At 44.1% G+C, this 17232-nt stretch overlaps 1 protein-coding gene across 10 annotated transcripts in view; it reads left to right on the forward strand.

Moving 5' to 3' along the window:
* Positions 1–17232, forward strand: part of CSGALNACT1 (chondroitin sulfate N-acetylgalactosaminyltransferase 1) — a 348338-nt gene that overhangs the window by 238709 nt on the left and 92397 nt on the right. For all 10 annotated transcript variants that reach the window (XM_058525340.1, XM_058525345.1, XM_058525341.1 and 7 more), the window contains one exon: positions 1874–2798. In XM_058525340.1, coding sequence (XP_058381323.1) covers positions 2171–2798 — 628 coding nt within the window. In that variant the 5' untranslated portion in view covers positions 1874–2170. The remainder of the gene's footprint in view (positions 1–1873; positions 2799–17232) is intronic.

A 17232-nucleotide genomic window follows, 5' to 3' on the forward strand; every position in this document is an offset into this window, starting at 1 on the left:
CATACTTTGTTTCCCCAGCACATTGAATTGTGTTGTGTTCCTTTTTTTTTTTGATTTGCTTATTTTGTCTTTAATGACAATCCATTTAAAGTAAAAGCCTTTAAAGTGGCAGAACAACGTGATAACATGTCTTCACTGGTAATTTAATACTTGGATATAATGAGTTCATCTGAGAGACTTGATTAAAAACAGCAAGGTGCCTGAACACCAAAGCTGAGATGTTTTTAATCACAGAATTGTAGTAATTATACAAATCCCAAGATTTTCATCAGACAGAAAAGGCTTCCAGGGCTAAACATACACTTTAAACTTAGCACTAATAACTGCATATTGTTCCAAATTATAGGATAGAGAGTCTGCAGGCCAAGAGAAATATTGGAGAGAATGTTATGTGTTGAATCTTTAAGGAAAATTAAGAATAAACTATTTTGATAACATAATGGTATCTGTAAGAGTCACATGACCTGGTAATAGAAGAGGAACCCTCAGGTGTGGCCATGGTGCACAGCAGGTGACACTCGGATAAAGTCAGTGAGCCTGCCCCTGTTACTGTATTCCCAGCATATAGACAATGCTAGAAGGAACATCTCTTTCTTCTCCCAGGGGTCCTGAAGTTGCTGATTAACTGGAGTGCCCCTTCCAGTCAATAAATGGGACAGACCACCAGTAAAGGGGATGATTATTGGCCCAGGATCTGGGTTTCTGGGTCAGGTGAAGACTATGTACAGAATAATTTAGTTATAGTGGGGATTATTAAAAATGTCAAATTTTTAATAAACTGGCCAGGACACAGTACCCTTAAGGAGCTTGTTTCTAAGAGAAGTGATATAAAAAGATGCATCCAGGAAGGTTTTATAAAAATCTCCCTAAACAAGAAATTTTATTTGATCTATTTTTCCATTTATCATTATTTTTTCTGGCTCAAATTGGTAGGCGAGATGAGGAAAGAGGATTAAGGAAGGGAGAACACTGAGAGGGAGTGTGCTGTGGAGGTGTCTGTGCTCGGGGGAGGATGAGGAAGGGTGCCCAGGAGAATGGAGAAGGCGAGTCAGCTTGGCTCCTCATTTGTTACAGGGGGTTGGGGGTTGAGAGGCAGAGCATTATTTGAGTGAAAGGGCATGCGATCAGTCTGGGTGTTCCTGATGGGCAGCCGGGACACAGAATTCCTCCTAGAAGCTGGAGCAGAGACAGGCCTGGGATTGGAGTCCTGACAAGACAGGATTCTGGTCTCTGTTCTTCTCCCAACCCCAGCCCTTTCTATGGTGAACTCACCTGTCTGCAAGCAGAATTGGAGTTAGCTGGAACAACTGTCCCCTGATTCCTTCTGAATATGTTAGCATCCACATTTATTATTTGCATATTTGACCCTCCAGGTGCTTCCTCGCCTTCTTATCGGAAAGCTTGAAGACCATTTTGAGCCAGTGTGCAGCCCTGCCCTGTACTGTAGGCCTCACCTTTTGCTTCCACCAACGCTGGGCAGGCCCTGGCCAGAGAAGTCCCTGCCTGCCATTTCAATGTCATTGAAGTTTTGCTTTTTCCCTTTTAGTCATCAAAATAATGTGCCATTATGGAAAATTTACAAGATACAGAAAAATATAGAAAAGCAGAAAAATCACCCAGAGAGAATTCCACCTAGAGAGATTCACATTTTGCCATATTTCCTTCCAGTCGTTTTTCTGCATCCTTTGTTCTTTATATGCATTGCTCTGCAAATGCATATTTGTGTTCTGATTTACAAACATTTCACAATATTTAATCACCTGTCAAGCATTTTCCGTAAACCTCAGGGGAGATCTGCTGAATATTGATTGCCGTAGTGAACGTAAGGTGTTATCATCTTGATTAAGTGTTTTGTCATTTGGTCTCTTCCCAGGCCCCCTCTTGTCTGCTGCATGTCTGGAAAGCTATGACGGGAATGAATGTGAAAACTTGGAAGTTTCACCTAACCCGTTGCTTCTGCCCTGAAGATCATCTTTTAGAAGTGGGAAGACTGCTCCACGTGGTGGTTGACTCCAAGGGACAGGAGGCATTGTAGAAAGAGATGGATGAAAGCAGCTCCAGGGGCTTCCGACGCATGCTCCCTGTGGTCTAGTCCAGGGCAGCCCTTCCGTGGGGCGCTGGCATCTGGGATGCCGCCAGTTCTGGACGCGGGGCTGACTCCGGAGTGAGGATGGTCCGCCGGGGGCTGCTGGCGTGGCTCTCTCGGGTGGGGGTGTTGCTCGTGCTCCTCTGCTGTGCCATCTCCGTCCTCTACATGCTGGCCTGCACTCCAAAAGGCGACGAGGAGCGGCTGGGGCTGCCCCGGGCCAGCGGCCCCACAGGGAAGGAGGGGTCCCAGGCCGTCCTGCAGGACTGGGAGGAGCAGCACCACAACTACATCAGCAGCCTCAAGAGGCAGCTGGCGCAGCTCAAGGAGGAGCTGCAGCAGCGGAGCGAGCAGCTCAGGCAGGCGCGGTATCACGCCAGCGAGGCCGCGGGCCTGGGCCCGGCCCCGGGGCCCCCCGAGAAGTCCCAGGCCGACCTGCTGGCCTTCCTGCGCTCGCAGGTGGACAAGGCGGAGGTGCACGCCGGCATCAAGCTGGCCACCGAGTACGCCGCGGTGCCTTTCGACAGTTTCACGCTGCACAAGGTGTACCAGCTGGAGACGGGCCTGACCCGCCACCCTGAGGAGAAACCCGTGAGGAAGGACAAGCGGGACGAGCTGGTGGAAACCATCGACTTGGCCTTGGAGACCCTGAACAGTCCTGCGGAGAGCAGCCCGAATCAGCGTCCTTATACGGCCTCGGATTTCATAGAAGGTCGGCAAGTGCGTGGACTGGGGTGGACGGGGCATCCGGTCCAGGCACCCAGGCGGCCACAGCTGCGGGAGGCTGGCAGTTGGCTCTGGGGATGGCTGGTAGAAAGCTTTATGTGAGCCACGCCTCAGGTACATAGCATGGGTTTTTGTTTTTCAGAAACATCTGTTTCCTCTTAGTTTCTCGCGGAAACCACAGTCATTGAGTGGACAGGTTCATTGTTCCTTGGCAGAAGAAGGTGGAACTTCTTGCTTTCGTTTAAAAAAAATGAAGTAAAATAAAATATAAACAAAACTTTGAAACCCAAAGTAGAGTATGACAGGCAATTTTAATTTATCTGTTTTCACAGGCTCTTCTAGAGATTGGTTACCAGATCAGGAACAAGAGGATAATAGCAAACATGTACTATATGGCACTTATATTTGCCAGCTGTTCTAGGAACTTTACAGTTATGAATTCACTCTCCTCATAATGACTCCGTTAGGGGATGAAGAAATGGAGATTTGAGTTAATTAAGTAAATTATCTAAGGTTGCTCAGTTACCAAGTGACAGAGCCAGGATTTGAATCTGGGAAGTCTGATTCCAGGGTCCAGGTCCTTAACCAGTAGGTCATCTTGTCCAGATTGTTAGAGCACATGGAAACCAGTGAGATGAATGGCTCTGATTTTTACATGTGCACAGACAACCTAGTATGAATTTGTGTTTGATTGTGTCTAATTTCAGAAGAAAGCAACATTGTCTAGTTTCTTGGAAGACTCATTAGTATCTTATTATTAATTTCAAGTTTTCCCATTGTTACTGGTTCAAGAATCAGCTAATAATTTGGGAGAAGAAGTGCCTTCAAGGCTGTGCAGCTCTTGCCTCTGTTTCTAGATGGAATCTCCTTCAACTTCCCAGACGTGTGGCTGTGTACAGATCACCCAGTCCGTACTCAGGTTATGTGACCACCCTCTCATCAGCCTGCAGGCAAGACAGACCCTCTCTAGTCGTGAAACTCGCCCACTGCTGTGTGTGCCCGTTCTCTTGGGACGCTTTCCTGTCTTATCATTTTTCCCCTTTATATGTGAACCACAGATGCATGCAGTTTTGGTATAGTTATCCTTTTTCATATACTTAGAGCCAGGTATAGAAATCTTTTACAAGGTCAAGTTTTTGGTGTCAGGATATTTTTTTGCTCATTTATATGAGGTATTAAAAATGCCTAGCACATTGGGCAGCTAGCAAGTATAAGCACATGGTGAGCACTCAGTTTGAAATATCACGATGATGCGACATTGCACTTTATAGTGCTTTAGCGGTTAGGAAATGTTTCCACATCTATTATCTTACTAACTGACCCCCGGGAAAATCATTCAACATCCTTAAAACACAAATCCCGTTGCCACCTACCCTGGTGTATGCTACAAGAGCTGCCCACATACAAAACAGTTTGAAAAGAACTTGATTACAGTTCAATGCCTGCAATCTGGAATGTTTGCCCTTGTGATTTTTAATCTGCATTCGTATTTGAAATCTTTGTCTGCTTTTCTGTGTGCAGTATCTTAATACATAGGCCTGTCGTCTCAATCAGCGTTGACACAGGCCTCTTGTCCCTGAGTTGATTGGCTCTGAGATACAGCTGACTTTCTACTGGAGCTACGTTATCATAGCTGCCCAGTGCTGCTTTCACCTGCGGCACACAGCCTGTGTTTTAAAGCAGATCAATCCACACATACTTTCCAAATTTGGTGAAAGTCTAATCAGCTGTTTTCATATGATGAATAAATAGACACAAACACTTTAAATATGTTCGTACATATTGACTGTTATAAGAAGCATAGTTCGTTTCATTTTTTCTTACTTATCACAAAAGGTTATGGAGGCAGTCCTTTCTTTTCTCAGGAAACGGGGCATTCTCAAAGATTCCACTAGTCAGAGGAGGCTGCAGGAAGGTGGAGTTAAAGTCAACATAAGGAGTAACTTTTTAATCAGGATGTTTCAGAACAAAGTGGGATTCCTGCCACTGTAAGAGTTCTGTCATCGACTGGATGGCCACTTGGGCAGGAGGTTATAATCCATGATTCCAGCATCAGAGAGGTGGTTGGACTGAATGACAGAGGACCTTTTCAGTCCTGGCTCACGATTCTTTGATCTACACCTAGTTGAGGAGAAAGAAGGAAATAGAAAGAGTCTGATTTGAAGTCTGTTTTCTATCATGAGAGCAAGTGATGGGACCTTATAAGGGTGAAATATATCTTTAAAATAACTTACCTGGGTTTCTAGACACAACCTTAGAGAGACTGATTTTGTGTTTGAGGTGTCAGTAGTCTGAAAGTTGGAGCAATTTAGTAGAAGTCCGTGGGGAAGTTTTAGGTTACAAGCGGGCAGTTCCACACTCTCAGAGAGTTCTAAACGAAGGTGACAGATTTGGTGAACCCTGAACTAGTGTGAGAAAGATGGGGATTCTTTGTGTTTAAAGAAATAATAATAGGAGCTGGCCTGGTGGCACAGTGGTTAAGTTTGCTTGCTCCACTTTGGTTGCCCGGGGTTCGCAGATTCGGATCCTGGGTACAGACCTACACACTGCTCATCAAGCCAGGCTGCGGTGGTGTCTCACATAGAAAATAGAAGAAGATGGGCACAGATGTTAGCTCAGGGACAATCTCCCTCAAGGAAAAAGAGGAGGATTGGCAGCAGATGTTAGCTCAGAGCCAATCTTACTCACCAAAGAAAAAGGAAAAAGAAAGAAATAATAATAAAAGCCTGTGGAATGCTTCCAGTTGATAATAGTTATGTAAAACTTAGAGCTGCCTGGGAGGCAGGTGGCATGAGGACACGAGCCTGCGGAGCTGTGTGAGCTCCTTGAGACTTGGTTTCCTCATCTGTCAACGAGAGACTTGACTTAGATGTGCTCCAGGGCCCTCCCCAGCCCCAGCCTTCTGCAAAATACAAAGTGCTGGTTCGACTTCTTTTCTTCTTATCTTTGCCAAGAAACCGTCCCTGAGGGATGCTCTGCCACCCGCTCTGCTAGGTGACCCAGGACATGCCACTCACCCTTTAGGATCCTCCACTATAGAAGGAGGAATTCGATAGATTATTTATAAGTCTGGTCTGACTGTGGCCACTTTCTACACTTCTGTGAAGCGTGCAGAGGGCGAGTACCACATTGATGACTATCTAATTTATTATCTATGTTGATTTCCTTATCTGTCTGTCTCTAAAACACAGAGGGAACAACATTTGCCTCCTTTCTCTTTCCCCAGATGTTTCATTGGCACTGATTTTTGCGTTGGATTCTCACATAATAGCACGAACTTTTTTACAACCATCTGGGAAAAGAAGTTAAAGTAGAAAAATGTGATCAGATTCTGTGCCTTAGGATGCCTGTCTATCTCCTCAAGTAAACAGAAAATCTTTCTTCACATTTGTGATTTAGTTGTTCCTTCAGTATGGGATATACAGACTCCTATCTGAGTGACACAACTTATGGCTTCGATTTTGTATTTTTAAATAGAGCTTTTGGGCATAAATTTGACATCATTCTGTAAAACAATTTAGCTTTCCGAATTATTCCTTTTTTCACTCCATACGTCTGATGACGTGGATCCTGTGTGAGGTGCTTGTGTCTGCTGTCTCCAGGGGCTGCTCTCCAGCCTGGGCAGCTAACCCTCCTCCAGCTTTTGCCGGGTTAGAGGTGGCAAGAGTGGGTCAGATACTAAAAGGCTTGATTTTGGGGTGAGATGGAGCCACGCCATGATCCACAAGAAAGTGAAGATTTTAAGGGCACCTTAAGATACATTTTAAAACAAAGAGACACAGAAATAGCTCTAAAACATTAGTAGCTGCCTGCACAGCGAATCCCAGCCTCCCGCCTCTACAGCCAAGGCCTCGTGCTTTCTGGGAAGCTGAGGCAAGGGGTGAAGAGACTGAGTGTTTGACTACTGTTTTTGTCTCACCATAACCCCCAACAGACACCTGGTGACCACTTTGCTAAAGCGTTTTTAGACAAGTTCCAGGTCCTGGGTGCTCGGAGAGCAAGGTGCTTGGGACTATGAGGACAGGAAATGGGCTCTTTCCTCCGCATGCATTTCAGTGATATGCTTCTTTGTTCACAACTTTGCGACTTGGGGTAGAAAAGGTAGGGCAGGCATTCAGGTGCATTTCTGGGCATTTGGGGGCATCTGGGGATCTTGGTGAAGAAATAAGGGAGAGCCGGGATTCTGCACAGTGGGGGCTCTCACTGGGGTTTGGGGTGTGGAGGGAAGAGAGAGTGGGGGAGACTTGCTGGCAGACAGGACAGCGGAAGGATCAGGTCCTGAATTCGGCCTCAGTTCCCAGCCGGCCTCTGCAGGGAAGCAGGGGCATTGGGACTCAGGACAGCCCTTTGACGTCCCTCACTTCCCTGTGTGCTGAACCGACCCCATGGGTTTACTGGTAAATTCTGAGCAGGCCTGCGGGGTATTAGGTCCCTCTGTCACCTCACCCTGTCCCCTCTGTCCCACTACCTCCCTCAGATCTCCTCGTTTGCTGATGCTTTAAGTTCCTTTAAGGGGAGAGAAATGCCTTTTATTCTGAAATCGAGATGAGAGGTTTAAGTGCAAATAAATGGTTAGAGGCTACACTTTGTAGAGTGAATTCTTCCAGTGGTGATGGTGAGAAAGAAAGTAGCTCAGCCTGAGCTTCTGCCAGGGGGCAGGAATCCAACCCTTCATCAGGGCAAGCAAAAGAGCCCCATGCTAGAGTAAATGTTCTGCGGTTGCAGAATATTTGGAAATTCTTAATAATTTTTGAAGAGGGGACCCCACATTTTCATTTTGCTCTGGGCTCTGCATGCTAGGCAGCCAGTCCTACCTCCAAGGTGGAGAAGACAGGAGAGAAAGGTAAAGAAAGAGGAAGATGGAATTAGGAGATGAACTGTGTGGTCCTGACACCTTTGCTGAGGGTCAGCGCTGTTGACCTTCACTGGGCTGGGGCAGATGCAACCGGTGTTTGACATACATTCTATGTGTATGAAGTATTTTGTCACGAGACTGTAGAAACTGGCAAGTCTGAGTTTGTGTTATGATGATTTTGTTGTTGGTATTTTTGTGTGTGTGAGTGAGGAAGATCGGCCCTGAGCTGACATCTGCCAATCCTCCTCTTTTTCGCTGAGGAAGACTGGTCCTGGGCTAACATTCACGCCCATCTTCCTCCACTTTATATGGGACGCCACCACAGCATGGCTTGCCGAGCAGTGTGTTGGTGCGCGCCCAGGATCCGAACCGGCGAGCCCTGTGCCGCTGCTGTGGAGCGCGCGCACTTAACCACTGCGCCGCTGTGCCGGCTCCAGTTGTTGGTATTTTTGTTGTGCTCATTCAAAGCAATTTAGTTCTCAGAGGGTATTTTAAAAACTTGGGGTATCACTGTTCTTTCTGCCTTACGTTTCCTATTCAGAATAGGCTGTAAGAGAGCTCTCCTGAGGCCATGGGATGGCCCACATGGAGGAACTTGGCTTTAGCGGGAGTAGGGAGCAAAGGCTTGATGGGGAGACGGCCTGAACTGGGACCTCACTCCAATTGGAAGGTGTGCGCTGTGGGAGTCGGGGGTGGGAGAGAGAGGCAGGCAAGGGGCCACCTTCACACGAATGGCGCAGCCCCGATGGTGGGGTGGGGGCTGCTGCTCAGACTTCAGCCTGCCCAGCCACGTCGGGGAGGGAGTGGTGTTTACAGAAAGGATCTGTAGTTTTTTAACCAGACCCCTCGTTTGTCCTCTGTTGGGGTCATGGATGAGGTCCTGCACCAGGGCTTAATCCACATGCATGGATGGGACAGCTGTTATATGTGCAGAGCTGTTCTGGGGGCTGGGAAAGGAGGGTAAAGCCAGGTCTCAGGCCTGAAGGACCTGACTACTTATGTGGGGAGACAAAACTCTGAGTGATTGAGGGTCCAGTGGGGGGAACTGATTCTCGGTGCCGTGGACTTCAGAATTGGTGGCTGGATGTGAGCTGGCTGGTCAGGGAAGACATCAGAGGAGGTGGGACCTCAGCCACTTTTGAAGAGTGAGAAGGGTTACTGGAGAGGGAGTGAGGTGGGGAACACAGTGGCAGCAGAGGGAGGGATTCCAGAAAGAGACTGACTTAGGAATAGGATCAGAGTGTAGGGTTAGGGAGGAGACCAGCCCAGCCAGTGAGCAGGACCTGAGTCGCTAAGAGTCGCTAAGAATGTGGCTCACAAGGACCCTGAGCACCGGGCCTAGGAGTTTAGCTCACAGGGTTCATCTGGGTCTCAAGTTAGAAGATCCTTCCTTCCCAGGAGGCGGTGAGCTCAGCTAATGGGTCCCGCGTTGCCCTCTCCGCCTGCGTGCTGTGGTTCACAAGTGCTCAGCCAGTTGCGGTGTCTGGAGGTCCCAGTGGTCTGAGGTGGGGAGTGCCCACCTCAGCTTGTGTGCCCAGCTCACACAAGCTGATCTTGTGTCTGTGCACCAGGCACTACTTCTAACATTTCACAAACACTAGCTTATTTAATCCCCTCTTCCGCCTGTGAGGTGAACACTCTCATTATCTCCCGTGTTGTCAGTGTGGAATCTGAAACAAAGAGGTTAAATAACATCCTCAACGTCACCCAGCTGGCGAGTGACAGGGCCGGGATTCCAGAGCCCGGCTCTGCTCCACACCCTAGATCTTAGCTCCGCGCCGTGCCACCTCTCACCTCCGGGGGTCTCTGACCCAATACATACGCTTCTCTGGGCCCAGAATAATGTGGGGAAATCTTTAAAAAACACACCAAAGGCATGCAGACTCCCTTGGGAGAGGTCCTACACTGGTGAATTGTATACATTTTCTTGGGAAAAAGAAGTTTTGATAGGAGGAGAAAGAAAAACATGAGATCCTGGAGGAGACAAGCAGAAAGAGACACAGGAAGGAGCTGTGAAGACAAATCATTCACTTAACCTAGAGAAGAACACGCAGCATCTAGGAGTCTTCAGCATGAAAAGCTTTATTCAGACTGCTCAGCCTTGCGTTTCTTCTCAGAACTATTACAGCATTATGGAAAACGGGCAGGGAGTTGATACTGAATTCAAAACAGCTAGTTGAGAACCATTAAGGAGCTGTTCGGCATACTTGTCCCTTCCCTAACGGAAGAGACAGAGTTTGCATTTCTGTTATTTTCTCCAAATATACTACTTTACGTAAGTTTTGGATTTTGTATAAACTCACGGTGTGGGCAGTCCTGGAGGTCTCCACCATCTGATCCCAACTTACCTTGCAACTTCATTTCCTACTGCTCCGTCCTGCACTTCCTCTCCTGCCGCTGAGTCCTCACTCTCTTGTGCCTGCCCGGACATTCCTCCTTCCCTGTGCCCAGTCCACTGGAAGAGCCCGGCTCCCAGCCTCTCTAGCCAATGTCCTACGTCCTGTCTCCTCTCTGAAACCTTTTCTGATTCTTCCGGCTAGAAGTCCTCTCTCGTTCTTCCCAAAGTAGCGTATTGTGCTTGAGGGCCCTTCTCATCCTCTGTCTAGTTTTATAGCTCTGCCTTTAGATTTGGCCAGTCTTGACTGACAACTTCTAGCAATAGTAATTGGTACGCAGTAGGGTTTCCTGTTCATTAATAACATAGCCTTCATTGCAATCTTCCCCATTTGGGAGCCAGCTAAGTGAGCCTCAGAGAAGTCTAACCCCACCAGGGTCCTCAGGCCAGCCTGTGGAGGGGTCTGGCTGCCTGACTCTTCACTTGTATGCAGTGCACTCCCAGAATGCTGGGTCCACATGTCATTCAGCTGTTAGCTCCCATACCCGTTGTATACACTGCACAATCAATGTGTATAAAAGACATTGCTTGAATCTTTTTGGAAGAAAAATTTATATAAATCTGAGGTATACACAATTCTCACCTTACAAGTCTACTGTGCTCTTAAAGTTCTATTGTAAATTAGTTGTTTTGATTGGAGGATATTTTCCATAGAAATAATACTATATGTAGTACTTGAGTTCCTGGGACAGACCACAGATCTGATTTAAACTCCAAACTCAAGAATGTAAGTACCAGGGGTTAGGGATAAACGAATGAGAGTAGCTTCTTTAGAAAGTTATTTTCATTTTCTATCCTAGGTATTATCAGCACTTTCTCAATGTAATACCTAACACTAAAACCACTTTCTAAAACCTTTTAATTTTGAAATAATTTTAGAATTACAGAAGAGTTGCAAAGATAGCACAGAGAGTCCTGTATCCGCTTCACCCATCTTCCCTTGTCAACATTTTACATAACCGTGTTTAGTTATCAAAAGGAGGAAGATAACCTTGGTGCAATATGTTAACTAAATTATGCCTCGGCTTTGTTTTGTTTTGTTTTTGTATTTCTCCTGCTTGGTGTTCTCTGAACTTCTTAGATCTGTGATTTGATGTCTGTCGTTCATTTCAGGAAATTCTGAGCCAGTATTTCTTCAAATATTTCTTTACCCTGTTCCCTCTCTCTTCTTCTGGAATTCCAATTATGTGTGTGTCACGCTGCTTGACCTTGTCTCACAGCTCTCTGATGTTCTGTTTCTTTGTTTTCACTTTTTTTCTCTTTGTGTTTTGGTTTGGGTAACTTTTATTGACCTACCTCAAATTAACTAATGCTTTCCTCAGCAGAGAGAAGGCTACTGATCCATCCAAGGCATTCTTTATCTCTATTACTCTATTTTTAATTTCTAGCATTTCCATTTGATTCTTGTAATTTCCATCTCTCTGCTGAAGTTACCCATCTAATCACACGTTGTGCACTTTTCCCACTAGAGCCTTTAACATATTAATCATAATTATTTTAAATTCCCTGTTAGATAATTCCAGCATCTGTGTCATATCTGACTCGGGTTCTGATAATTACTTTGTGTCTTGGATTTTTTTCTTGCCTTTTCCTATGCCTCATAATTTTCATTGAAAGTTGGACATCTTGTGTAGCTAGTAGTGACTGAGATAAATAGTGTTTATGCCTGCAAATGGCACACTTTTCCTTCTCCTAGGCCATTAGTGGGTGTGTGTGGGTGTGTGTGTGGGTGTGGGTGGGTGGGTGGGTGAGTTAGTCTGGTCAGAGTTGGGCTGGGTTGGAGGTTTGTTGTTGCCGTGGTTACCATCAGTGCCCCACAGGCTTCAAATTCTTTTAGTGATGCCTGTGTTCAGGGTGGAGGTGGTTTTGCCTGAGCGCTGCCCGCCAGCCCTATAATTTAGGTCTTCCCTTTGCACTGCCCCTCAGAGAAGATCTTCTTGTACTTCTCTCCTGTCCCAGCCCAGCAAGTCTGCTGTTACTTGTCTTTCAAACTTGTTGGCATAGCTGTGCAGGGCAGTGGAGAGAGGGGCGGTCTCTGATGTCCTGATTAAATCTCAGTCCTGTGCAAGCTCCATATTACTGGGTCTTGGGGTTTTCTCCTCTCCCACCCCAGAAAAAAGGCTCTTTCACTCCTCTCTTCCCCCAGCTGCAATGAGTTTTCACCAGTTCCCTGAGTGAATCTTTGTTGCCCTTTCCCCACTAATGAGGTTTTTGTTCTTCACCATAGGGTTTTTGTTCCTCTCCAGGAGAGAAGGGTCCGGGGGAGTTTCTTGTCCCCTCTCGCATGGCTGCTGTCCCCCTCCTCTGTGCCTGCACCGCGCAGACACTTTCTTAAGGCTCTTTCTGATTTTTCTGTGAGTACCCAGAGCCATTCCTGGAGAAACAGCCTGCCGGAGAATGCAGCCTCCTCCACCTTGTGGAACCCCCAGGACTTCCCTGTCCTGCCAGTCTATGCTTGGCCTCCATCATTTTGCTAATTTCTTCTTACCAGTGTCCTGTTACATCTACCCCAGTAAGCAAGTGCTCGTGTTTCTTCTCTCCCTGCAGGCTCCTGTGTCTCCTCAGATTTGGGGCCAGTTGTTTGTTCTATGACCTCAGCTTTCCACTAAGTTCAAAACAGTCTTGCATTTGAAATTGGTCTGGCTCTTTTTCGTTGTAAGTGATGCTTCTTCAAGCTCATCATATCCTGGAATGGAAGCAAAAGTGTGAAACCACTTTTTTGTGTGTGTGTGAGGAAGATCAGCCCTGAGCTAACATCTGCCAATCCTCCTCTTTTTGCTGAGGAAGACTGGCCCTGGGCTAACATCCATGCCCATCTTCCTCTACTTTATATGGGACGCCGCCACAGCATGGCTTGATAAGCAGTGCATCAGTGCACGTCCGGGATCTGAACCTGCGAACCCCGGGCCGCCGCAGCAGAGTGTACGCACTTAACCGCTGCGCCACCGGGCCAGGCCCCTGAAACCACTTTTTAAAAGAATCATTTAAAACCTATTGATTACTTTGTCTGCTTCCATTTCTCTAGAGATCAATAATTTTTTCTCACAATCCAGTTGCAACCATCATGCACAATCTGACAGTGTGAAAGAAGTGAATTGCATTGATTTTACTCATGAGTGGGAATGTCGTGGAATACCCCAGACCTGGAGGTCCATTGTTAGAAAATTCACTTTGAGTGAAAACCTCAGATACCGTGGTCTCTTTTCCATGGCCATGAGTCAAAGAAATGGCATTGTTGCTTCAAACCCTTTCTTGTACCATATCTCTATTCTTTCTTTGAGTTTTAATGTTTAAGTGGGGGGCACTTGGATTTCTTCTCTCAAATGCTGTATTATCATGAAAAGTAAAATTATTTATTTTTTCCTTGACTTCTACTTGAGTTATTTTTTTTATTGCTATCTTAATAGTTTATAACATTGTGAAACTTTGGTTGTACGTTTTTGTTTGTCAATCACCATATACATGTCTGCCTTCACCCTTTGTGCACACCCCCACCCCCATTGCCCCTGGTAACCACTATACAGTTTTGTCTGTCCGTGTGTTGGTTTGTATTCCACATATGAGTGAGATCATATGGTGTTTGTCTTTCTCTTTCTGGCTTATTTCACTTAACATAATACCTTCTAGGTCCATCCATGTTCTTGCAAATGGGGCGATTTTGTCTTTTTTTATGGCTGAGTAGTGTTCCATTGTATATATATACCACATCTTCTAGATCCAGTCACCAGTCGAGGGACACTTGGGTTGCTTCCACTTCTTGGCTATAGTGAATAATGCTGCAATGAACATAGGGGTGCATAAGCCTCTTTGGATTGTTGATTTCAGGTTCGTTGGATAGATTCCCAGTAGTGGGATAGCTGGATCATAGAGTATTTCTATTTTTAATTTTTTGAGGAATCTCCGTGCTGTTTTCCATAGAGGCTGCACCAGTTTGCATTCCCACCAGCTGTGTATGAGGGTTCCTGTTTCTCCATATTCTCTGCAACATTCGTTGTTTTTTGTCTTGGTGATTACAGCAATTCTAATGGGCATGAGGTGATATCTTAGTGTTGTTTTGATTTGCATTTCCCTGATGATTAGTGATGTTGAACATCTTTTCATATGCCTATTGGCCATCTGTATATCTTCTTTAGAGAAGTGTCTGTTCATTTCCTCTGCCTACTTTTTGATCGGGTTGTTTTCTTTGTTGTTGTTCAGTTGTGTGAGTTCTTTATATATTATGGAGATTAACCCCTTGTCAGATGTATGTTTTGCAAATATTTTCTCTCAGCTGGTGGGTTGCCTATTCATTTTGATCCTGGTTTCATTTGTCTTGTAGAAACTCTTTAATCTGATACAGTCCCACTTGCTAATTTTTTCTTTAGTTTCCCTAGTCCAAGTAGGTATAGCATCTGAAAAGATTCCTTTATGACCAACGTCAAATAGTGTGTTACCTATATTTTCTTCTATGAGTTTTATAGTTTCAGGTCTCACCTTCAGGTCTTTGATCCATTTTGAGTTAATTTTTGTGAATGGCGATAGCAGATGGTCCACTTTCATTCTTTTGCATGTGGCTGTGCAGTTTTCCCAACACCATTTATTAAAGAGACTTTCCTTTCTCCATTGTATGTTCTTAGCTCCTTTGTCGAAAATTAGCTAATTCTGTTCCCTTGATCTGTGTGTCTGTTTTTGTACCAGTACCATGCTGTTTTGATTACTATTGCTTTGTAGTATGTTTTGAAGTCAGGGATTGTGATGCCTCCAGCTTTGTTCTTTTTTCTTAGGATTGCTTTAGCTATTCGGGGTCTTTTGTTGCCCCATATGAGTTTTAGTATTCTTTTTTCTATTTCCGTGAAGAATGTCATTGGGATTCTGGTTGGGATTGCATTGAATCTATAGATTGCTTTAGGTAATATAGACATTTTAACTATGTTTATTCTTCCAATCTGTGCGCATGGGATATCTTTCCCTTTCTTTATGTCATCATCGATTTCTTTCAATAATGTCTTGTAGTTTTCATTGTATAGGTCTTTCACCTCCTTGGTAAGATTTATTCTTAGATATTTTATTCTTTTTGATGCAATTGTAAACGGCATTATCTTTTTGAGCTCTCTTTCTGTTACTTTGTTATTAGTGTACAGAAATGAAACTGATTTTTGTAGGTTGATTTTTTTACCCTGTGACATTGCTGTAGTTGTTGATTATTTCTAATAGTTTTCCAATGGATTCTTTAGGGTTTTCTATATATAAAATCATGTCATCTGCCAATAGTGAGAGTTTCACTTTGTTGCCTATTTGAATTCATTTTATTCCCTTTTCTTGCCTAATTGCTCTGGCCAAAACCATCCAGCACTATGTTGAATAAGAGTGGCGAGAGTGGGCAGCCTTGTCTCATTCCTGTTCTCAGAGGAATTGGCTTTCAGACTTTCCTTGTTGAGTATGATGTTGGCTATGGGTTTGTTATAAATAGCCTGTATTATGTTGAGGTGCCTTCCTTCTGTACCCCTTTTGTTGAGAGTTTTTATCATAAATGGATGTTGGATCTTGTCAAATGCCTTCTCTGCATCTATTGAAAGTGGTTTTTATTCCTCATTTTGTTGATGTAGTGTATCACGTTGATTGATTTGCGAATGTTGAACCATCCCTGCATCCCTGGTATAAAAATATCACTTGATCATGGTGTATGATCTTTTTAATGTAGTGCTGTGTTTGGTTTGCCAATATTTGTTGAGCATTTTTGCATCTATGTTCATCAGCGATATTGGCCTGTAATTTTCCTTCTTTGTATTGTCTTTGTCTGGCTTTGGTGTCAGGGTAATATAGGCCTTGTAGAATGAGTTAGGAAGTGTTACATCTTCCTCTATTTTCTGGAATAGTTTGAGAAGGATGGGTATTAAATCTTCTTTAAATGTTTGGTAAAATTCACCAGACAAGCCATCTGGTCCTGGACTTTTATTTTTTGGGAGGTTTTTGATTACTATTTCAATCTCTTTACTTGTGATTGGTCTATTCAGATTCTCTATTTTTTCTTGATTCAGTTTTGGGAGGTTGTATGAGTCTAAGAATTTATCCATTTCTTCTAGATTGTCCAATTTGTTGGCATATAGTTTCTCATAGTATTCTCCTATAATCCTTTGTATTTACATGGTATCCATTGTAATTTCTCGTCTTTCATTTCTAATTTTATTTATTTGAGCCTTTTCTCTTTTTTTCTTGGTAAGTCTGGCTAAGGGTTTGTCAATTTTGTTTATCTTCTCAAAGAACCAACTGTTTGTTTCATTAATCCTTTCTACTGCTTTTTTGGTCTCAATTTCATTTATTTCTGCTCTAATTTTTATTATTTCTCTCCTTCTGCTGACTTTGGGCTTTGTTTGTTCTTCTTTTTCTAGTTCTGTTAGGTATAATTTAAGGTTGTTCATTTGGGCTTTTCCTTGTTTGTTAAGGTGGTCCTGTATTGCTATGAATTTCCCTCTCAGGACCGCTTTTGCTGCATCCCATATGAATTGGTATGACATATTTTCATTTTCGTTTGTTTCCAGATATTTTTTGATTTCTCCTTTAATTTCATCAGTGATCCATTGGTAGTTCAATAGCATGTTGTTTAATCTTCACATCTTTGTCACTTTCCCAGTTTTTTTCTTGTAGTTGATTGCCAGTTTCATAGCCTTATGCTCTGAAAAGATGCTTGTTATGATTTCAATCTTCTTAAATTTATTGAGGCTTGCCTTGTTTCCCAACATATGGTCTATCCTTGAGAATGTTCCATGCGCGCTTCAGAAGAATGTATAGTCAGCTGTTTTTGGATGGAGTGCTCTGTGTATGTCTACTAGGTCCATCTCGTCCAGTTTTTCATTTAAGTCCGTGGTTTCTTTATTGACTTTTTGTCTGGATGATCTATCCATTGATATAAGTGGGGTGTTAAGATCCCCTACTATTATTGTGTTGTTATTAATATCTCCCTTTAGGTTTGTTAATAGTTGCTTTATGTACTTTGGTGCTCCTATGTTGGGTACATATATATTTATAATTGATATGTTTTCTTGGTGGAGTGTCCATTTTATCATTATATGTTGCCCCTCTTTGTCTCTCTTAAGCCATTTCATCTTTTTTTTTTTTTAATTTTTTGTTTATTGCAGTAACATTGGTTTATAACATTGTAAAAATTTCAGGTGTACATCATTGTACTTCTAT

This window comes from Diceros bicornis, chromosome 29, assembly GCF_020826845.1.
Source record: "Diceros bicornis minor isolate mBicDic1 chromosome 29, mDicBic1.mat.cur, whole genome shotgun sequence".
Taxonomy (NCBI): domain Eukaryota; kingdom Metazoa; phylum Chordata; class Mammalia; order Perissodactyla; family Rhinocerotidae; genus Diceros; species Diceros bicornis.